The 24206-nt window shown below is 37.3% G+C and overlaps 1 protein-coding gene across 1 annotated transcript in view; it reads left to right on the forward strand.

Annotated features, from left to right (window-relative positions):
- Nucleotides 1–24206, forward strand: part of NT5DC1 (5'-nucleotidase domain containing 1) — a 128062-nt gene that overhangs the window by 62148 nt on the left and 41708 nt on the right. Inside the window, exon 7 of the mRNA XM_002191640.6 lies at nt 21225–21399. Coding sequence (XP_002191676.5) covers nt 21225–21399 — 175 coding nt within the window. The remainder of the gene's footprint in view (nt 1–21224; nt 21400–24206) is intronic.

A 24206-nucleotide genomic window follows, 5' to 3' on the forward strand; every position in this document is an offset into this window, starting at 1 on the left:
CTTTGGTTGTCTACATTTAGAAGTGCTTTGAAATGCCATCGTGTTGAGCCAATTGCTTTACAGGAAAGGAGAAACACAAGTGATTAATGCTATTTTGGACTGAGGCTCCTTCGTCTCTTTCTCATAACTGACTGGACCATAATCCAAGCAACCTAATTCAATAAATAAGAGAGTATAGTACAAAGACCATCCCAACTGAATATTTTCTTGTGAAATTAAAATACCTCACCATCAATGTCCATTGGGTGTATATATTTAGTCCTGTATCAACTGGAGAGAAAGATAATTATTTACCTAGTTTGTTCAAATGTTTAGTCAATGAGGGTTGGAAAGTTACTAATGAAGTAGAGAAGCCAATATTCACTTTTGCAAGTGTTAAAGGAGGCTATTATGTGCCCCATTGGGAATATGCTGCACCATTTACCGTCTGCAAAAGGTTTTGCACCCCAATCAGACATCACAGGTTTCTTAATCCAGGTTATGGAATGAAACAGAAACAGCTGTTGTTACCTGCTGAGGTATCCTGATGTTTAGGACTGGAACCAGCCGGTTGCTCTGGGGCTTTTTTTAATTCAGTTTAACCTGATCTTAAAGATATTCTAATTTTATTAAAAGATAATGATTTGCAGAATTTGCAGTAAAAGGCATAGTACAAAGTTTAATGAGAAGAGTGAATGCAAGTAAAAGGAGTAAGCCCACATAATTTTACTTAGCATAAATGTTAGTTCAGGGGTTTCTTTTATCCCCATGGCCTCTGACACTGGCTGTATTTAAGCTAAGACACCTCATTTTCCCCAGATTATGGATGTTTGCAGAAGACCGTCAAGATTTGGGGCATCTCCTTTTTATCTGCATGGTCAATGTTCATCTTTCATGAAAGAAAGAAGGAAGATGATAGAAAAGAAGATAATTTATTTTCAGACAGTCTTATGCCTCTAGTCTTTCAGTGTTCATCAGTCCTATTAATTCTAATCATTGCTGTTTATCCTGATGTAGATTTCATGTTTAATTAGCCCAGCTAAACAAATCACATCCTTCCAGCCAGACTGGCTTTCATGGAAGTGAACCCTGGACATTGACAATTAGGCATTTGTTGTCTAGATTACTTTTTTGGAGCAAAGGAAAGAAATGGGCATTTGTAGCGTGTGACTCACATGGTCTATTTTAGACATCTGTGTACACTCCAGTGGGAAGAGCAACATGCTAAAGACTCCCATTTTTCTCCATCAACTATAAAAGAAGCCTTGCCATCCTGCACAGATTTAGGGATTGTCAACCTTAGGTGGGGTGATTCTCATCATTAAGGACTGTCCTTTTACTAGGCTACGTTTTTACAAAACCAGTGATTCATGATGAAGTCCTGTCCTTGTCTTGCAGAGCCGGGAAATTTCCATGTCCCAGAGAAAAACTTCTCATTCTTCCTCTTTGCTTACCCAGCAATTACAGTGTAACTGTACATTATGTAGCTAGGACTGTGTGTGTAACTCAGGGGAGAGCTCCTGTTTAGGAACAATCCTGGAAGGGACCCCTCAGTGCTGCCATTAACTGCTTTGGGAGGTTTTGGCTCTTTTTCATGGCACTGGGGTAAAGCCAATGAAAATCTGCTCTGCAAGACCTGGGCACAGACAGGAATTCCCAGCACTTCTCTTCTCCTCGATCTCCTACAGTTTCAGGACTTTGCCAGCATTCCACTTGAACCTGCAAATGTTCCCATAGCAAAGAGAACGAAATTGAGGTAATCTGTATGGAAACTCAAACAAAGCAAAGCTTTCACAGAAACAGTATTTGCCATTAGTAGAAGCTCATAGCTACTCCAAAACTGGTGTAATGGTGGACAACTGTAGAAGGGAGGGAGCATTTAGAAACATCCTTAGTGTCTAGGCATGAACATCTTCAACACTTTCATTTTAGCTGAACCTGAATGTGCGTGCTCATATTCAGTGATGAACTCATACTGGATTAGGGCTCCAAGGGCCTCATGCAGAATATCACATTAAATAAATCAGTGGTATAGGGTGCTGATAAGATTTCTCTTCAAAAATATCATCAAGGTTAACTTTGTCCCAGCAGACTTTCTTTGAGGTTCCCATCACTTCAGCTTTATAAAGCATCAGGTATTTGATCTGCATTTAGCATAAAACCATCACGAAGCATAGTTTGTTGTAGTGCTCTTTGGGAATTGTGGAAGGGGAAAAAAAAGTGATCATGTCCACACCTGACCTGCTGCAAAATTTTATTATGTTGGATGATCTGCCAGAGGACAGATATTATATTATTGTCTGTGAAGCTTAGATTTTATTCCACTACACTTCTGTGAACTTATCTGCTTATTCCAAGGAGAATAAAGAGATAGTGGTAATAAACCACCTAGTGAAGCTATTAGGATGACAAAGGTACTTGTATTGCAACTACAGTAGTATTTTCTTCCTCAAAAGCAAGCTAAATAAAGTTTTCTGGTGCCTGTCAGGAATAACAAAAAGGGGGCATTGCCATTGTAATTAAAATAAAAAGAAAAAAATATTTCAATAAAACAGGAGTGTTAGTGCTTGATTTATTCATTTTTAGTTCTATATTTCTTAGTATAAAAAGAATCAAGAAAAAGTAGACATACTGAATCTTTAGTACCCCTTTGTGATTCAAACAGTAGTCCAATTTTTTGCTGGTATATATTTCATTAATTAATAAATCTGGTAATATGCTCAGTATCCTAGCTATTAATCTGTGTTACAAAGCACACTAGGGTTTTGGTTTTGAAAGCTAAAATATAGCAAGCTGTTAATGGAATTTATATTTGTGCTCCCAAGAGGTTTAAATGAAGTCTTGAGGGTAACCGCAATCCCTGGCGAGAATTCTCTTTATTATTAAAGCTGACCTGGACAGGGCTTGCTTTCAAGCCACAGTGAAATTGTCTAGAGAAAAGGAGACAGCACACATTCTCCTTGTCCCTCTGCCTCTGGCCAGCCAAGCATAGCACTGCATCTTAGTCATTAGCAAGGGAGAGAAAGAAACCAGTACTTCCCAGTTCTGGAAAAGAAAACCACTAAAGAAAAAATACACTTACTAGATTCCACAAACTAATAATGAAAGGTTTGCTGGATCACCAACAACTTACCCCTGACCTCATGAACTGGAAAATATTTTCTGTTGTCCTTGGGTAAGTTTTGTCAGTGGATTGTCTCAGGGTTTCTTGGGATGCATGGAGTAACTTAAAAGGTGACTTGCTTGGATTTAAAAACTTTTATTTACTCAGTACACTTCAGTTTGCTAATTATTTAGCCTAAGCAGAAGCAATTAGCTGCCAGTAAAACATTAGCAATAAGCTTTCTGTGATATTCCCTTTGTAGAGTAAGCACTGCATAAAATTCTTGTTGTAAATCACCCACCTGGATCTGCCTCAGTCTCTGCATTAATAAAGTAGGAAAACAGGTAGAGAAATGCTAATCAATATACACAATTCCCCTCCTAAAAAAAAAAAAAAAAAAAAAAAAAAAAAGTGCTATTTGCATACATCTTTTCTATCAAAGTGATACTTTAAGGTACATTTATTTTTGCATTTACCTGGCTTGAAGTTACTAAAACTACTTTATAAATCCAAAGTTGAAATTTCCTGAGTAAAATCTTGCCTGCTAAATATAAGTTTTCTTGCTAAATTTAGAACTGAATTCTTACGGTAAAATGTATGAAGTTATTTGAAATTGTATTTATAGTGTTATTATTGTACTACTTTTTAATGGGGATGCAAAAGAAACAATATTGATGGGATAGTTCATCTAATTCTAGGCAGTGCCAGCTACTTTGTAACTGCTATCAAATTTAGGAAAAAGAGATCAGCTTCTTTCTAAAACAAAGTTGAATAAAATCAAAGTACTTAGGAAAGGATTGAAGATTTAAAGGGACATAAGTCATAAGTGTTGTGTGCAGTTTTTAATAGTGGTAACTGATTTTCTGACAAAACTTTTAAATACTTATACATTATCGTGTGCTATTTTTGGAGAATTATGATAATCAAATAAATCTGTCAGGAAGCCAGATATCTACTTGAACATAGAATTATCACCCTGGTAACTTACATCAGCCTTAGAAGATGTTTTGAACTGTCTTACTGGTAGATTTGAAAACAGTGTGAAATATATCCAGTCAATGGCCATATGGTGTGCATCCACCTTCCAGCATGAAAGCCAGTATGTGGCACTGATATGTATTTCACAGGCAAACTTACTTCCAAATGGCTGAAGGATACGAGCCAGCTGCCTGCATGGACAGAGAGAGAAAGCAAAATGCAAGGGGAGAGCACTGCTGAAATCCTTGAATCCTCCTGTGCCTTTGCACCAACTGTTTGCCTTATAGAGCTCTGAGCAAAACCAAACAGGAAAGATCACAGACTTCTTGCACTGCCAAATATTTTGTGGTCTCCGTGAGCTTGAGAGTTGAACTATGAGACCTGTGTGGTATGTGAGAGGGCTGGAAAGGATTGTTTCGAGTTGGGAGGCAGTGACAGCACTGCTGGATCTCAGTAGCCTGCTGAGGTGCCAGACAGCCTCTTCCTTGGAGCTTAAAAAGGACCAGTGAAGTGATCCAGCTGCTAGGAAGTTTATCCATTAAGGTCAGGTGAAGTACAAACTCCCTAATTACAGTGCTTACCAGAACGAGGGGAAAACACTCTGTGGAGTTTGCAAAATCAGTTGTATTTTCTAGTTTGAAATATACCCTGCAATCTTTAAAAGTCCACTGTGATTGTTTTCCTTTTTTCATCCTGTACTTTAGAAGAAGGAAAATACTTTGTGTCTAGGCAGTAGAAATCCTCCTAATACTGCCCGAAGGTGGCCTGGGGCACTAAAGCATTCTCTGATACTTTTTGTTTGACAGACTTTTAACTTACTTGAATACAACTGGAGGGTATGTTGTGAAGTACTGTCATTTAGACAGTTTTTGCTTGCTCATTGCACCCAGATATTTGTTTTCTGCAGTAATTGTGGTGATCAAATCCTTGGGATGCCTTTCTCTCATGGGGTCATAATATGTTTGGAGTGAAAGAAATATGTTCTGATTTGCTGCAACAGTACCAATCAGACCAATTAAAAAAAAAAACCTATTAAAAATTCCACTTTCCGCTGCTGTTGCTGTTCCCTGGCCAGAAACCCTGCTCATTCAAGAGGCTGCTCTTTTTCCCCTTCTCCCTCTGCTTCCCTGGCTTAGTCCTATGACTTTCTCCTTTCCTCTCCTCCTCCCTCTTTTCTGAAACTCATTGTTCTTAGATTGAAAGCAGACACCGAAACCACCACAGTTTGTTTTGGTTTGAAACAGCCTTTCCTGTGCATTCTGTGTATACAGTGATTTGCTAGTGATTCAGATCAGGCACCATTCACTGGAGAGAGCGGGAAGGACTAAGACATGTGCATGCTGAATAATTCTTTATGAGGAGAAATTGCACTAATCATAATGTAAAGGCTATTCCTGACCTTAGAGGTCCCTCAGGAGCAGGGCACCAGCTGTGAAAAAAAAAGTCCCTTGGGATCTCACTCTATGGTGGCTGGCAATGTCTTCTGACAAAACTGGACCCAGTGTAATGACATAAAAGGATTTTTATCCCTGATAATTTTTAAACTGCATTAATAATGCAGGCATATATTGCCACTTGATCAGTCCTTAAGAGAAGCTGAAAAGTTTCAGTTCCCATTTAAGACTCAGTAACAAGGTAACTTCTGAATGAGGTCTAGTTTTTTTCAGATGTGAATCATTGGAAACACAACTGATTTGTTTGTTTGTTTTTCTTTGAGCCCTGCTTAGTTTAGTCCCTAAAGAAGGACAAGAGAATATGATTTTTCCAAGTAACTCAATTCATTTAATGGTGGATTTGACTGTGATCATAACTATTGGGAGGTTTTTTAGTGTTTTAGAGGAGTCTGTCACAACTGAGTGTGATTTGTGCTGTGAAGGAGGAGTATGAATCAACTTTTTAAAAACAGTACCAAAATAATCTTTATTAGGCAAATTCATCAAGGGGGTTAGCTTTTCCTCCTGTAGTCAGTAACAGAAGATTTTTCAGCTTTGTAAATAAAAACCTGCAACTGCCCAAATAATGCACATCCTCACTTTCTCTGCTCTTTGGGACTCCTTATTACACATTTCATCACAAAGTGAAGGGCTTTGCATTGAAGGGCACATTCCCAGCCACTCCGGGTAATCTGACTGAATTCTTTTGTATCTTTCTAAATGATGAAACACAGTAGCCAGGAGTTTGCAATAAAAGCATTCACTCCTCTGTGAAACTTGCTCCCTCTGGTGTTTCAGCAGAGGCAGTGTTTGGTGACTTTTCAATCCAGGGTTATAATTCAATGACATTGTAGTAATGAGGGCATCTGTAATTTGTAAAATTATTATAAAAATTTACTATATCTTACTTTAAAAAAAAGCCAAACATGAAAAACAAAACCAACAACAACAACAAAAAAAAAGCCAACAGATTTTGTTCAGCCAGTGTAGAAACACTCAGGTGTTGTTGCAGGGAATGCAAGGAGCCACACACCTTCCCATCTTGGTCTGAATGCTATCTTCCCTATATATAATCCTTTCGTTTTACTATAGTATTTAATTGTATTCCCTGCATTCCATTCCCTTTCTGGATTTAAAGAAAAATAATTTGTCTAATTTTGGAAGTTTTATGTAGAAAGCACTTTTTACTTTTGGTTTTGGTTTTTTTTTATATATAATGTAAAGCTATTTGTAGCTGTCAAGCTAGGAAAAAAATGGCATGTAAGAATTGCTTCTGATTTAAATCATTCCCAGTTCTGCTGTGTTAGAACTTGGACTTGTTCTAAAACTCAAGTTTGACTGGGTAAAATACGAGTCTCATACCATGTAGGCAAAATTTGTACATAGCAATTGAAGTGTTTCTCGCATGCCTAAGATTGTAAGTCACTCAGACGAGCTTCTTACTGCTCTGTGGGGAAATGCTGCCACCTGTTTGGTTTAGTTCTCTGCACTTAATAAGCCAGAATACTTTCCCCAGCCTAGGACTCCTGCAGTCTTCTTTGTATCTATTTTGTTTGGCTCAAGCAAAGGATATTTTAAACAAACTGGAAAGGAAGAGTTTAAACTTCCCAGGTGGGCATTGTGAAAGGTGTTTTTAGATTGGCATGTTGTGGGGCATGTTGCTGAGCTTGCAAGTGGCATAAAAAGTTACTGCCTGTCAGGTGAGATGGAGTGACTGATGGTATATGTGTACATTAAACCTGTCCCCACAGTGAAATAAAACACTCACCTCAATGAGGGAGTAAAGAAAGCAGGTACAGGTTCTCATCTGCCAGATGCTTAGATTTGATTATTTGATCTCTTGTAATCATCTGCAACAGAAAATAAAATGAAAGCAGGAGTAGAAGCAAAATCAGCTAGTGTCTTTTGAGTGAATAAAGTGCTATTAGCTCATGCTCTGTTTCTTATATTGGGGTAGGACTTGATGATCTTAGCGGCCTCTTACAACCTCATTATTTTGTGATTCTGTGGGGAGAGTAAGATCCTTGTAAACCCTTATGCCACTGAAGTCAGTGTGAATTTTGTCATGGGACTATGAACAAATCCTTAAGAGACATACTTCTATCGAGCTGTAAAATATCTTACTGTACTGCACAGTCAGCTATGGTCAAATAACAACCAAGAAGGACTTTTATTACCACAATGTTTCTGGTGAGCTAATCATGAAAGAGCATGAGGTTTAATAAAAATTCCAAGAAAACTCCTATTATAAACTCTCTATATTTTTCTTTTCATAACAGCATGTGATGCTGTACTAATACTTTCTAGTAGTGTATTTCTGTAGAAGAATGATTGTACATGTGGAAAAAGCCATAAGTAATTCAAATGCCTAACAATTAAAGGAGCAATAAGACTTTATAGTCCTTTCTCTAAAGAATCTTGAAGTCTTTATGTTTAATTTAAAGTTTTTTTAAGTACAGTTACTGTTTTATTCTATCCACTAGCCACAAACTTATAACTATAGAAGTAATAATGACATTTTCCATATAAGTGTATTTATCTTTCTCTGCAAATACATATTACATGCATGTGTGTAATATATGCAAATTGGATTTTGTTTTATAGCAATTTTTAGTAATGAACACAGATGTGAGCAAATTCTTGAGAGAATATATCTCTCAGGCGTATATCTGCTATGCTATTTTCAGGCAGTTAGGTTTGATACTCAAATGGTTTCTAATGTCTGAAAATTTACACTTAAAAGGAAAAAGAAAATATTACTTTTACTTGCCTTTCTTTTTGTTAGTCTTGAGTCCTTATACAGCAGAGAAATTCATTTTGAAAAGCAGCTCTGGTTTATCAGCCACTATTGATGATATAATTTAACATTGGTCCTGATAGGAGTGTTTTAATGAAAAAAACATACTTTATGTCTTATATCACTATAAACTGTCTAAAACCAGCATTCATTCAAGAGACATTTCCATATTCAATCCATTTCTTCCAGCAGAAAGGTAGCAATAAAAGAAAGCACATACAACAAATTATATTAATACAATAATCTCACATTAATGTTCACATGTCAGTCCAAAAAAATAAATGAATGAGGTTGTTGTCTGATTTTTGCAGAATGTAAGGTGCTGAATGCAAACACTGTGCATATGTCATTGGCTTTGGCAGGAATGGTAATTTAAAGACTAAAGGAGAAGTGGGTCTCCTTATATGTCTGTTTTCTTGGAACTTAATAACCAGTCCCACAATCTGGAAAAACAAAAGAGCTGTTTGTGTGTCATCTGGTTTCTTCATAAATATTCAGGGAAGACTTTTGTTGCTCTGTGGCAACTTCCTCTACAAACATTTTAAATATACAAATACAAATTGTTCATGCAGTCTTTGCTTTCATGAATTCTCCATCCTGTTTGGCTAAGCCCCATATAAGTGAAATTTGAATGGCAGGACTTCCTTGTAACCTAGTAAGGGTTCAAGTGGTAACCAGGCTCTTGCTTTTTGCTTTTTCTCATCAAACTCTTTCATTAAAGTTGTAGTGAGAGAGCAAGAAAATTGGAGTAGGGCTGTTGGTGGTGGAGGTGCCTGGAAACCCTCCTGCACCGCAGCCTGCCCACCCAGAAGAGCAGCGTGCCCAGGAGTGCCCAATGCTGTCTTGAGCAGGGTGGGTTCCCAGCCATGCTCTGCCAGCCTGCAAGAAACCTGAAACACTGAGTCCTGTCAAGTTTGCATGAACAGAAACAGCCACGGCATTTTTTTTATATACTCTGTAAATGTAAGAGATACTCTGTAGTCACTTAAATATTTTGAGGGAGATTTGGAACTACATGATCTTTTAAGGTCCCTTCCAACATAAACCATTCTATGATTCTATTATTTTACATCAAATATATAAATTGCCTTTATTTCCAGAATTTCTTGCTAGTAGCTGCAGAGATCCATACAAAAGTGGCCTAAGAAAGCCAAGAGTTCTCATCTGTTTGATGTGTTGTTTGGATAATATTAAAACAGGTGAAGAAGCAAACCAGGAGAGATAAGAATATAGAATCACAAACAGAGCACCCAGAAAAACTTTCTTCATAACTTTTAAATAGATTTCTGTGGACTCTAAGCTCCAAAATTCTTGTTGACAGCTTGACCAGCAATGACCTTTTCAGTGCTTTAGGTATAATTTTAACTAATTTCTTCTTTTCCATTCTCCATAAGTGATGAATTCAGCACACAGACTTTGCATAAAATAATTTCATTTAGTTGTGCCATTTTTTAAGCATTTTTAATGGCGGCCGTACATCTTGTTAAATTTCTGGAAAGCAGCTTTTTTTATTTATTCTCAAGCTGATGGCTTGGTATAAAATAATGGAGTCTTTGTGCTCATGAAGATGGCACTAGGGAGTGCTCCTCTCAACCTTCCTGTGGTGAATGAGCTGGTACAAACGGGAAAGAGATAGTCTGCAGTGAAAGTAGCATGAAGTCAGCTGTCTGTATCACTTTTGTTTGGATAAGTTTCAGACTTCTTACTCAGCTTAGCAAAAACTGTGATTAACAGAGCTGTGCCACTGCTCTTTGCTGAATTCATTCCTCTTACTGTGACCGTAAGTGTCATTGTCCATATCACATTGATAAACATGAACACTAGCATCGCTCATTAAAGCAGTGGATGGATGTGGGGATGCGTATTCATTGGTAATATGTAATCACAATACTTGAAGGAACTGTAGAAAATAAATCGTGTTTAGCACACCACTGCCAAAAAGGTGAGTTGGGTGCTTTAACAGATGGCTTTCTACCTCTTTTTAAAGACCTGCACTGACAAGATCATACAACTTCCTTGGCAGCTTTTCCAGTGCACCAGTACCATTCAAATCAGAAACCTTATCATTTCTAATCTAGGTTTCCACAAGTATAAGATTATTGCTTCTTGACTCATTGACATTAGTCTCAGAGGACAGGTTATTCCTTTTTTCTTTTTTTGCCCCAAGCAGGATCTTTCTACATGCTTGAAGACTGCTATTATTTTCCTCTTAAATTTATGTGTAAGCTGTCAAATCACCCAGTGTTTTCCATGAAGCCTTCCCCCCACACCCATGCCGAGCTCTCATGCTTGCTGTTTGAGGACCACTGCCAGCTGTGGCTGTGGAACTCCACATTTCAATTCTGTTCTATCTTTTAAAAGTTTTGTCTAGAAATTTAAGAAGGTTTCAATAACTAGAGAAAAGGGAAAAAATGAACAGCTGGGATTTGTGCTCCCGGCAGCCGTGGTGTCTAAACCAGGACACGATTCTGATAGCAGAGGGGCTGCGGTGCTTTCAGGTGACGGCGGTGCAGCCGCCGCGGTGCCGGTGCCGGTGCCGGTGCCGGTGCCGGTGCCGGTCCCGCGGGGCTCCCGCTCCCGGGGCCCCCCTCGCTAGATGGCACCACCGGACCGATGGATCGAGAGAGAGGAAGCGCTAGGAAGGATGAGCTCCTGCTTTGGGAATTTGCTCTCTTTCTCTCCGCTGCCGTGTGGCTGGACTGATGGAGAACAAATACGCACACGTGGAGGCCTTGCTTCCCCCAGCTGTGGCGGCTTCTTAGAGATCAATGAACGCCTTCACACTGCGCAGTCTGAATGTAGACTCCTTGTCATTTCAGCTCTATGAGTCTTATCCCGATGGCTCTTCCTGGTACATCTTCCTGTTAATATTTTTTTTTAATATACAGGGACTGAAAATATTCTTCTGCAGCCAGATCTATGCAGCTCTGTAGGCAAGAACCATGAAAAGCACTTAGTATGTGTGTGATTTGAGAGCTGTATTAACAGGATAGCTAGGGTGAGATCCCAGGCAAAAAGAGTAAATTTATATATTATAAATAATGTATTATTTCATTTTATGTATCAAAATGTGATAGTAACCATAGCAGCAGGTGGTACATCACCTACAGTAAGAGTAGTATTGTTGAACACTAATTGTAAGTTGTAAAAATAATGAGATCACGGAAAGCACATGGCTGGTAACTTTGTGTATACACAGGGTAGTCATAAACAGGAAAGGAGAACAGTCTGTCACGAATCTCCCCTGGTCACATTCTTCTGTAATGTCTTATTTTCTGATAGGTTTTTCTGATGCAATTTTAAATGCCTCAATTTTCACAGAGTTCTTCTCCCTACCCCAATGTTATGGTTTTGCATGGGAAACCAAGACCACTACCCATTCTCGTGGTACTTGTTGCTTGCAGTTTCCCACTGCCCATCAGATTGTTCTTGATGTGTGCATGTGGCACCTGTATAGGAATGTTAGTTATGTAGGAAGTAAAATGAGTCTGCTTACAGCTCTTGGTCCATCTACCCATTTGGAAAGTCTGCAGCTGTAGGCCCAGAGGTTGGAATTAACACCATTTGTTCTTGTCAGTCCACAGTGTCTTGGCAGACAGAAAAGTATTATTTCTTGTTTAAGAAAAAATATTGTTTTTCTTTAATATACATATATACGTATCTCTGTTTGTGTGACAGTATGTACATGTGCAAACATAAGAGGTAGATGATGCCGCTGCTTACAGGAAAAACATTTCTAATAACTTCTTTCTTGCTGCAAAAAGTGCCTCAAAGTAGCTGATCCATTCAAAGCTTCAAAAAGTGTTGAAACTCTTCTCTCTTCTCTTAGAGCTATTTTAATTTGAGATCTCAGAAGCAGTAATGTCTTCTTGGTGGAGCAGGACAACTGAGTAGGATTTTTAGTTTAGCAGCAGCTGTAGTCTGTGTGTCATTGTAAGATATCTGTCTACTGTATTTTATTTCTTCATTATGCACTGCATTCCCACACCAATCATAAAAGCACATTTTACACAAGCCAATGGACTGAAGTAATCTTAATCAGATTTATAATTGAATATTTTACTTCCTGCTAAATTAGACTGCAGCAGCATCCTGAACAGATCCCATTTCCCACCCACTTAGCTGCATTCAGTTGAACAAAGCAATTTCCTCCTTCCATCCTAAATTGTTTTGCAGTTTTTTTAGGATGTCTGTACCAGGGGATGCATTTTAAAGGTGTGTGAATTGACAAGACATAGAGTTTAACGGGCATTTATTTAAGTATGCAAAATTTGTTGGGAAAGTAGGTGTTGAGTCCAAATAGTTGTAATGTACATAGAAGAAAAATCTCAAATATACTTCTATGGCAAGTTTGTATTATAAATATGTGTATAAGGATCAGTAACTTTAGCAGTCTAAGTATAGGTGAAGATGGAGATTTCCAGAATTTTTATGGTAATTTCCCACTGATAGGTTGTCTTCCTGTAAACATTAATACGATGGCAATACTTATATAACAAATGATCCATGTAAATCCTTAACAGGAGGAAAAAGTGTGGGTTGTGTTCCCTTGAGCAATCACTATGCCAACTTTCAGTCTTTTACCTCCAAGCATACATAAGTGTGTTGCATAAATCCTATCAGAAGACATTCTTGACAATGGAACAAAGCAGATTTTTCCACCTGCAGATTATTCACTTTATTTTTTCACACAGTGCAGTAGTGAGGATCTGGAGAATCAGACAAATTTAACTGAATGTTTGTCCAGCAAAGGACAGTTACCTCTGCACAAGTTTAGTTTTCAGCCCACGAGTTCTGAGAGTGTCCTCAGAACTTGATTCGTTTCATACAGTTAGATAAATCTGGTCTCTTACACTGCAAACGAGCACGGTAATGTAAAGCACAGAAGTGGTTTCTTTTGAGAAATAAATAATTTCCTCTAAAATATAGCAACAGATCCTGTCCTACCTCCAAAGTACATCCTTCCTGCTTTGTAATGCTCTGGGGAAACATTGCTACAAATAAATATAAATATATCTTGATATAAATATTAACATAAAACCAGAAGGAAAATAAAAGAAAGAAAGAAATACTCTCCAAGACTTGTGTATATAAAACTGTAGAAGGTCATTCAAACTCCCTGCATCAAGACAACTTCCTTACAAGTGTCACATGTCAGCAGTCACGGTGAAGTCAGGCTGCAGAATTTGCCACATACCTGTGCTTCTCATAACTTCTTTTATTTGTGTTCTTACCCTTTTCTAAAGGAATGGTTTTGCAAGCTTGGGATGAGATGGGGCAAGGACTGCAGAGTGGGACTAACTGGCTGTGGGAACAGTTAAATCGGCCATTTGGGAACACCAGTAAGAACAGAAAATGTGAAAATAGCCTGGATTTCTCTTTCCATGGACTGTCCATGGACCTCAGTAAGAAGTAGGAATAACACTAAATGCAACCTTTGGAGTTGTGATTGCTCTGCATCCAGGACACTGCTGATGTGGTGGGAGATGAGGCAGAGTTGGCAAACAGGAGGGTGAAGTTTAGAGGCAGATTGAAAGGGGTTCTTTGTGGGACTCAGATTCAGTCAAAGAAAGAAACTGAGAGTTTCTAGCCAGGCAATAAGCCTGGGAAAGAGCTGGAGAAGAATGTAAATAATTCTTTATCTCTCTTGTTTTTCACATTGTTTATAGTTAAGTTCTATCACTGTGCGTCAAGCACTTTGCACCAATGCTGTGGCTTGTTTTCACTTCAGACCAACGGCGTTGGTCCTCACGAAGCTCTGTATAAAAGAGCAGTGTATTTTGAATAAATTGGAGTTTCACTCTCATGCAGCCTTCTAGTCAGTCTTCTCATTCCCGTCCTGCCTCGACAGCGACAGTTCTTCTTGATAGGAAATGGCGGGGGGCAGGGGGCGTGTCAGGAAATTGTACTTTTTAAACTTTTAAAAAGTTTTTGGGGAAAAGTTGTTAGCAAGCTATGTTTTCAAGAAATTAGACAGCCCGACCTTGAAGCTGACTTTGGTTAGGGCCAAGGCCTTACAACTTGCACAGCTTTGGGGTTCTGGGCTGTCCATCAGAGGTCTTTGGTTCTACCCCCTTCTACACAGAGGGAAGAAGGGTATGATCTTCAGCTAAGAAATGTCAGAGCAGTAATAGCCTCTTAATTAGACATTAGGACTTCCCTTTAAATATAGGTGAAGGTTCTGTGCTGTCCTGACAGCCTTTGTCATGGGAACTTCACCTCAGAAAGGAGGGAGAGTGGTGGTTCCTGCCTTATAATTTTAAGCCAGAAGAAACAACATCTGCTCTTAGCTTCCTTAGGAAAATTTCTAGTCAATCAGACCCTTTTTTGTTGGAGACCTATCTTTAGCTACCAAGGCATTTTAAATTTTTCAGTAAATTTCTCATAGGCCACAGGAGTAGAAAATAAGTAGAAGAGGAAATGACCCATGAAATATTTGCAGAGGTGATGTTTTGTGTGTGTTCTGCTAAAATGTTTCCTTGAGTGCATTAAGTGTTTATATAGCACTGCAGCCACTATTAATCCAAGTAGTCATGTTTTTCCTAGCCCACCACGGACCCTTACCTTATGGTCACCCCCTTGAAATTAATCAAAGTGAGCACAGAGTTGTCATCACTGGAAAATAGTTTATTATTTTAGAAAATATGATCTATTTCTGCCTGATCAGAGCTGGATGTTGCTAAAAATATTGAGAATGTTGATGTTACGTGGGTGGTAAACATCTTTTTTTAATAGATACACAGGCAAAAGAGGCAAATGAAGAACCAGTTGATCCTGTAGTTCAACTGGTAATATGTGATTAGTTTAAAACTCAAGTGCCACATGCAGAGAGCTTACACTGTGATCATAAAAATACCTACTTTTCTGAGAACACAGGAGGGAAAAGTTTTTTCTTTCATTTGATTGGACATCCTAAAATATGTTGCCTATTTAAACGTGCGCATTATTAATAGAATGCAACCTATCTTTAGTACTGGTTTGGTTTTCATTTCTCCTCATATTTCCTACCTCCTCTCTTCTGTCTGATTTTCAGGGATTTTTTTTTTTCCCTTTTCTATCCCGTTCTGTTTCATTTGTATATGCAGGAACAGCTTGAAAGATACTGGTGTGTAGGCAGCTACTCATATATCTGGCACATAAGCTAATTCTTAGCTACAATAAGCAGAGGTTCATCAGGTTGCAAAGTTTAGCCTCATGACAGGCAGAAACTCACTGAAGTAGTATTCTGAATTTATGGTCTCCACTGGCCAATTCACCCATGCTCCTTTCTCCCCACCCCCCCCCCACCCCCCTTTATCACAAAAATGATGCTTCACTCTTTTTTTTTCAGGTGAGAGATTTAGTACCATAATATTAAAATTTCCTTTGTCTCCAAATTTAGTATTCTCTTTTTGTGTCTGTTCCTAATAAATAAAGAAGTGTAAATGGCTGGTGTTCTTCCTGCCTGAACTGGACCAGGATGTTTAACCCTTTGGCCTTTTAAGAAATGGCAGTTTTTCTAAAGTTTTTCTAAAGAATTTCTCAGTCTTTCTAAAGAATTGAGACAATTGCAGAAAACATAAAAGTTCAAAATATTTGATCTCTGTCACTCTTCATTTTTGCTCTTATGACATTTGCCTCTTCCTAACCTCCTATCTTCCAGGACTGTCATCCTTTTATTCTGTTTTTAAAATTTTTAATCTCCTGGGGGAAGGAGAGGATGATTTATCTCTTCCTGCTGCTCCCTGTTCCTGTTATCTGCCTCATCCCAGGCCTCCAGAATGTAACCATATTTTGTCCAGTCATTCCTGCATCACCCTTCATTATAATTTCTTATCTTGCTGTATGTAAACATTTCCTTCCCTCTGTCTCTCATTTTGCTTCTGCTGCTCCTACTAAAACACACACTTCAGCTTGAATGAAAAGCAGTAAAAGACAACTTGCCTGATGTAATTTTAACCATCACCCCCTTTCTCCTCTATTTGCTTTCGTTAGATGAAATTTAAGTTCTTTTGCACAATCTTCCATAATGAAATTTTTTTTCTTGTGTTTCTGTTGAATGTTCATGATAGTTGTGATATAAGACAGGAGAAGAAGACAGTAACAATGGTCTCTGTTCACTCTAAAAACCTGAAGTGCTGTAAGGCTACAGTGGATAGGAATATACAATGAGTATAGCTGTCTGTATCATTGCTGATTGTAACAGTTTTGCAGCTCTACTCTGTTAATCAAATTAATAACTGTTACTTGCAAGCTAGCATTAAGACAAAAATTAGGGGAGAACTAGAAGTTCTTTCTCATGGCAGAGCTGCAGAGAATTTGGCTGTAGGTATTAATAGGTAAGCTATCATATTGTCTTTGAATTTAAAAGAGAGAAAAGTCACATTTCAAAATACTACTTTCATTGTATGAGATTGTTAGTTGTTAAAGCCACTAAATACAAGCTACAAATTGGTAGTGTAAAGTTTATTTTTCTTGGCTAAAATTTTTTTAGCCTCATACTTCTCTGCTTGGCTAAATTGTATAAATAGCAGATAAAATATTTTTAATTTAAACAAGTAGGTGCCCCTCAGAAGCAGTGACAATACTAAAAAATACACTGTTCCTGTGTTTTAGTTCTGGACTAAAACCTTGCCAGAAAGGTGCCTCTTGAACATTTGCCCACTTTATAATCCAAATACTGGTTAAGGGATGAAAACTGCAGTGTCCTAGCAGTGCAGATTTACTGACATTGAGTTCAAAGGAGTCCAGAACCAGGAGGATGTGAACTGACCATGCCAGGGAGAAGCAGTGTAATGCAGAGCACAAGAAAAATCCAGAATTACTTTTTCCACAAATAAAGATATTATATTAGAGCATCAAACGGCATACTTCAATAAAGTAATTTTGTGACTTCAGTAGAGGGGGGTCGTTGACTTAAGGACAGGATTATTATCTGTGCTGGAAGATGCATCAAGCATTGTGCAGCCTCTCTCAGAGTATGGTCTGGGGGTTCTGCATTTCCAGCATTTCCAGCTATATAATTCCCATCACACTTGCTATCACAACTCTGTTACATACAGTTAAACTGTGAGTCAAGGCAATGTCAGATAAATGTCAGATTAAATGTCAGTATGAAAATGTCTGAATAAAAATGTCAGATAAGACAAGAAAACATGTACTCCAAACTGGACACAAAAGGAACCTCTGATAATATAGATAGAGGAAATTATATTGCTTTGAAAATGCACCAGGATGTTGATCTGATAAGAGGCTCTGGCAGGACCTTAATATGTGGTGGTTCTAGACAATTCATTTAAATTGTTTCTATTTCCATCTTCAGCTTAAAAAGTATGTCTTTTTTTTCTGAAAGGATACTTGATGGACTGCAAAAGCAATGATTGTTTTTGAAAGTGTATTTGGAAGATCATTATATTATTATGAAGCCCTAGAGAGAATAGTTGCTAATTTGCTATTCCAGAGATTTTATATAAACTTCAAGTTGTTTAGTTGCAAGAATGGAAATTGAAAAAAATTGCATTTATTCCATGGTAACATATGTATAATACATTCCAAGGTTGTGTATAAAATGCTTAGATATTTACTTTCCTGCTCCACATCATTGGATTAAGTTTTCTCATAAAGTCATAGGAGTTAAATATGTTAATTGTTATGTTGATTGTCACAGGCTTCTTGTTTTGATTTTTTTTTTTATTAAATACTTCTTTGTAATTTGTGTAAGTCTTCACACTGCCAAAGAATAATGAAGGCTTTGGCATGCTTGAAGGTAACTGCAAATAGCAGATGATTTGAGGAGAAAGTTGGAACAGTTATTTTGTTAATGTTTTGCTTTCAGTGATTTATGGGTATGAATTAATATATGTCAATGTCCATATAGCTGTATGTTAAGTGATATTCATAAAACAGAGAGAAAAAAGTAGCACTTTTATTTTAGACCGTGTACAGTTATAAACCATCAATTATAAACCAGGCAGGTATAAACCATCAATTAAAGATCTGGCAGTGACCACAAGTCCCCCACTTTGATACATTGAATTTGTGGACCAACAAAACTTCTCTAAAGTTTGCTTATATTTCTATTTTTAATAGTATTTTCCAATTTGGATGGCCCATAAACATTGTCATGGAGGTTTTACAGGCTAGATAAATTTCTTATTTCTCCAGAACAGTGGATATTCTGATTAATTACTTCTTTGTTTTTCAAGATCTGAGCTGAATGACAGTTGCATAATCATTCATTTTTGCTTTCCTCTGTTGTCTTTGATAAAATTATTCCTTTTCTGATTTCTCATTAGTGCTTTGATTAATAGAGTTTTCTTTTTGTTTGCTTGCTTTAAAAAAAACATAGTGAAACATATGCCATAATGGGAAAGAAAGTTTCATTGGTCACTAGGAAATCATCCAGTTTGATTTTGAAGGCTTGACATGATGCTATTTCTCCATCACATGTTAAAGTTTCCACAATACTTTCTGCCAGCAAGGTGCCTGTGGCTCTACTATACTCATCAAAATTGGCTCCTGACCTGGGTTAACGAGCAATGGCTTTTATTTTATTTGGCTTTCAATCAAATCTTGCAAACTTTGGTGGTTAAACTCATTTACAGGTATGAGTTTGTATGCTGCCAAACTGTTTTCACCAGACACAATAGTATGTTAGGAATTAAGTAAAAATCTGCTTTCCTGGGCCATGTTGGCCTAATTACAGTAGAGTATGCTTTAATGAGGATTCTTCTGAGCTGCCTCTGCCTGGTATGGCAAACAGCCCAGAGGCAAATTTCAGATCCCAGTGTCAAGAACTGATTCATTGCTTGTCTGCAATTAACAGCTGGGCTTCAGGGTCTAGATAGAAAGCTAGAATAAGACTCTCTTTCAGCTGATGTATTGAACCCAGAATTGTTGACCTTCTCCAATGCAGATGTAGATAGGCCAAATATAATAGATTTGTCACATAGAAGATGTTGCACAGATTATGGAGAAATAAGACAGTTGTGATTAAATTTACTCAAAGGCTTTAAATTGCACATCAAATAATGGTCAGAGGCCATTTGGATGGCATTTCATAAGGACAGAAAAACAAAGACATTCAGGAGTAAAACAGATCTTTTTGTCTGAGAGTGATAAGAATGATAAGTCACTGGTTTTATAAATTAACTTTGCCATCTTTATTTTAATTGTTTATACCTGTAAGAGCTAATGCTAAGCCTGCTTTGTTTGTGTGTCCCCATTCCTTCTCATCTAATGTTCTGCACTTTCCAAAACACAAAAAGAAAAATTGTCATAGGATGGCATATGAAATATTATTGCTAGTTATACTATGGAAAAAAAAAAAAGCAAATTCTGCTCCTAGAAACTCTATTGCTCATCCAAAACAATATTTTTGCCTCGGGAAAGAAGGAGGGAACACAACAGGAAACCTTCTTTCATAAATCTGCTTTGTTTAATCAAAAATATCATTGTTCTTGGCTAGCTCTCAAGGCAAATGTCATGGCATCCCATCATGCTGGCCGCAGGAACAGGCTTGTATCCCTGGTAGACATTGTTACACAGCCTGACCTAAATACAGCGAAGAACTGAAGAGTGGCCTGGCTGTGAGTTGGGAGATTTTGTTTGAGAGACTCTTCTCAGATATACCAATCTACTTTTTTTGGAAGAAATTTGCCAAGTTGTAATACAGAATAATATATATTTGCCTCCTGTCTAATTCCAGGGATAGCAGCCAATTTGAATCTTGTTTTGGAAGACTTTTGTCCTCTGTCATTTGTAGATGTTTGAATGTGTAGTGTATGTAACAATGTTTAGCACCCAGCATCTTTCAGTCTTTCTTTGATACTACTGTTTCAAACATGCATGTTCTCTTCCATTAAATAGCTAAAGTTCAAGTGGTTTAAATCTTATTTTTTCATACTAGAGAACAGCATTACTCACATACCAGAAGGCTAAGTAATGTCTGGGATTTATTAAATCATTCAGCAAAGTTGACCACAGACAGTTGCATATAGAACAAGTGCTGGAAGAAAATAATCTATGATGATGTTCATTATAATATAACACACACAGACTGAGAGCCAAATAATTGGTATCATTTCTGTCTCTACAATTATTATATTTCTTTTTAAACCTTTAACTAGCTTGACAGTTTTGATTATAGAGGGGTTTAAGCACAGAGGAAATATGTAGGGAAATGTTAATTTGACATCTTGGTACAGCAGCTATGGGCTTTAACAAGATGAATATTTATTTGTGACTTTAATGAATAGGTAACTTCTACTGCCAAGTTACTGTTGTTGCACACTTTTAAAAATCTTACATTCCAAGTGTATTTGCAAAATTCTATTGCTGTTTTATTTGGCAAAAAGAACGTTATTGAAGCTGAAATTGGAACAGGGCAGTTTTTTGCATCTGTTCCTAGTATTCCAAACACATACAAGTATTTGCCAATTTATGAACCTTTCATAGATAAAGTGCTACTTGAGAAAAATGCAAAAATAATAAAATTAATGTTACTGATCAGTCAATGCTAACATATAGTGTCAGAATAAATGAACAGGTGTTCTTTGGAATTTTAGGCCCTTACTACTTTCTAAACATTTAGTTCATTTTAAAATGAGTATCCAAAAATTGAGCAAAGGCAAAAAGAAATAATTATTTCCTGCACAAAACTATAATCTGAAATTTCTTTGCTGTTAACTATTATGAGCAAAAGAACATAAAACAAAATAATTATGGAAATTCCACAATAAAAGAGAAAACTCATGCAAACTTATTTCTGTTACACTGAATCCTCTTGGTTTGATTGGGGGTTTTGGTTTCTATTATGTTACAGCCCAGAGAAAATTTTAAACTTTGCTTTGCCTTATTTTAATTGTGTTGCTTGCACATAAAAGGATATTTGTTGTGTGGATTAAGCGGTTTATGAACAGAATTGGATAACATAATTATGTTTCCATTTTTTTAGAAAACTGTGGGATGTATTTCCCAGAAGTCAAAAATCATCCAGACAAATATTTACAAAGATGTCCTGAGTCTGTAAAAAAGTGGCTGAAACAACTGAAGAATGCTGGGAAGATTCTGCTGTTAATTACCAGTTCTCACAGTGACTACTGCAGGCTTCTGTGTGAACATGTTCTTGGGTAAGTGCAAAGTCCATTTCAAATTATATCTGCCCAACAGCAACTGGAGATAAGCCTGAGTTATTGGGAAGCTAATTTGCATTTTTTTAATGTATGGTGAATTATTTGGTTCCGAGTTTTCTGCTGGGCCCCTCTCTGGTAGGGTGTTACAGGGTACTTGAGACAAAGTAGTCCATCTGTGAGCCCGTGAGCTGTATCTGACCCACAGCACACTTACAACCTTCATCCTTTTAGAGGCATCATGATGAGATTGAAGATGCCAGGGAATTATCTTTCAGGTCAATATCCTATACACCGTCTCAGTCCTAATTTTATTGTAAACTTTTGCTAGACTCTCTTATTTAAGTCACTTCCTTTCTTGCTTCTCCAGCAATGAATCAACTAGTAGTATACAACTAGCATTTCCTTGCAGTAAATCTGCAGGAAAATCTTACCAATACTTTTTCCCATTGTGGTTTCCAAAAGATGGCTGTGCATGAGAAATGAGCTTCATCACAGCAGCAAAGGTAAAAGAGGCAGTTCATTGCACCTGGCAACTGGTTGAGGTTGTTGTTGCTGATCACAACAGCTGTTTTTAGCATAACATTAAGAACATGGCTGGTCAAGTCAAATTCAGTGAAATTCAGCAGAACTATCACTTACCTAGAAAAATTAATTAATCAGTGATGCAAATAGTGAGGTGGGTGACAGAGTGCAACTGTTAATTTATTACTAATTTAAGAAATAAAGTAGTTCAATGTGAGGCTACCTTGGCTATCAGGATATGCTAGGGAACAGCAGAATGAATACAACACTGTAGGAAAATCACAGGTAAGGTAAACGACAGGTCTACCTTCCAAAACCAGTCCTGCCAGTATCACTTCTCTTTTGTATTCTCTAGGCTAATTGTAAAATGAAACATCAACTGTGCCAGTTCTCACTGCTTTGGATGAACATTATACTTGCTTTTTTGAGGGGCAAATCTATCTCCTGGCAAAATTCTCCTTTATGAGCAAGATGTCTGTGAATTAACTCTTTTGTGTAGATCTGTCTAGTTAATTCCTAAATGAAAATTTGGTATACAAGTAAATTCTTGGCCACATACAATGATTTTGGCTTTCTGTTCCTTGGTGAATAGTGTTCAGCTGTTTAAGGTAGCTGTAGAAAGACTGCTGGAAGACAGTAAGCAAGAAATCAGAAACAACCAGTTGCCTTTCAAAACACCAAAAGAGATATCCTGCTAGAAGGATTCTGCATCACTCTCTCTTTCCACAAAAGTGTAGAATGTTCTACAGTATTTATTACAATCATATTTTCCAGCGATTCATGCAGTGTGGCTTCCTAGAGTAGCTTTTGGAGAATTGAGTACTCCACTGTCCATTAGACTTTAGTGAAGTGGGGTTATTTTCCTGAAAATCTAAACTTTTTATTGGTTTTGTTTGTTCTATACCTGTCATATCACACAAAAAGACTCTGTGCTGCTTTTTGCTGTACTGGAATATAGTTTAGGTTCACACCTATTATCTCTGCCTTTACCTTTATTTGACCAGGCTAACTGGATTTTATTCTTGGCATCAACACTGCATTTTATTCTTGATATCAACACTTATGAATTACACCTACGTAGTCCTTTATTAATTTCTGTTCCTACTCCTTTCAGTTAATCAATATGATAATGAGAAGCCCAAAATTGTATAGTATGAAATAAAAAAAAACATAATTATAAAGATGAAAAACAGAGATGCATGTAAAATTTTAACTTCTTACTCCTTAAATCTTTACCTTGTAACTGTTTACTTTTTTGCACTTTATTAAAGAAGCTCCTTTTTTGGCGAAGAAATTATCGTCTTCATAAAACCTGTGCTGGGAAATTCACGCTTAAGTGTATCATTTACCATTTCATGAGCAAAATATCCCAGTTGTGCTCATCTGAGCAAATTGTCCTTAACTAGAACACATTTTGGTAGGAAGAGGAAGTATGAGAAAAAACTTCATTTTGAGATAAAATGAGACTTGTTTCCCAGCCAGAGTACAGACATACTGCTGGGATCAGTATATAAGACGAGTAAACCTTAAAAAGTAAGTGCCAGTTCATTCACACAGCAGCTTCATGGTGTGACTTTTCAGTCTTACCGACCATGAGGATGCTGCACAGTTAACTCAAGGTTTAAGTGTTGGCAGGAGCACACCTAAAGATAAGTCAATCATCACATAGTCACTGAAGCCAAGCGTATTTCACATTTTCAGGAATGCTAGCCACCTAAAAGTGAGGAACTTCTTGAAGCTGGTCATTTTGTTTCCATCTGTGGTTAGTGGAGAGAAACCACTGGGCATTATCCTTGGCAATTCATTCTGCATTGTAGAATTATGTCGGAAATAAGTGGGATGAATTACCTTTAAAGAATGTGGATGTTTCTCCATGGGCTCTGTCTGTGGTGTCAACTACTATCTGAATTTAGAGTGCAATTTTTAGGAGGTAAAAGTTACGATAGGTGTGTGAGATACATACTGCCCACTGTGCTGGCTATTTACTGTAACCACAGGCCATTCTACCAATCATAGGCAGCAAGTGGAACAGATTTGCTTTAAATATAGTGTTAAATAATAAAGTAACACAAATTCTCTCATAAAAACAGTAGCTTCATACATGAGATTGAATATATTGTTTAAAAAAAGGCCACAGATAAAACATCTCCTCACGCATAGCAGTTTTTCAACAGAGCAATAAAAAGTTACCAATTCTTGTGTTTTGTTCAATTTTTCAAAAGTCTGTTTTGTTCAATTTTTTTTATACAAAGCACTCATTTTTCCCACAAATCACAGAGTCG

The sequence above is a fragment of the Taeniopygia guttata genome, chromosome 3 (assembly GCF_048771995.1).
Source record: "Taeniopygia guttata chromosome 3, bTaeGut7.mat, whole genome shotgun sequence".
Lineage (NCBI taxonomy): Eukaryota > Metazoa > Chordata > Aves > Passeriformes > Estrildidae > Taeniopygia > Taeniopygia guttata.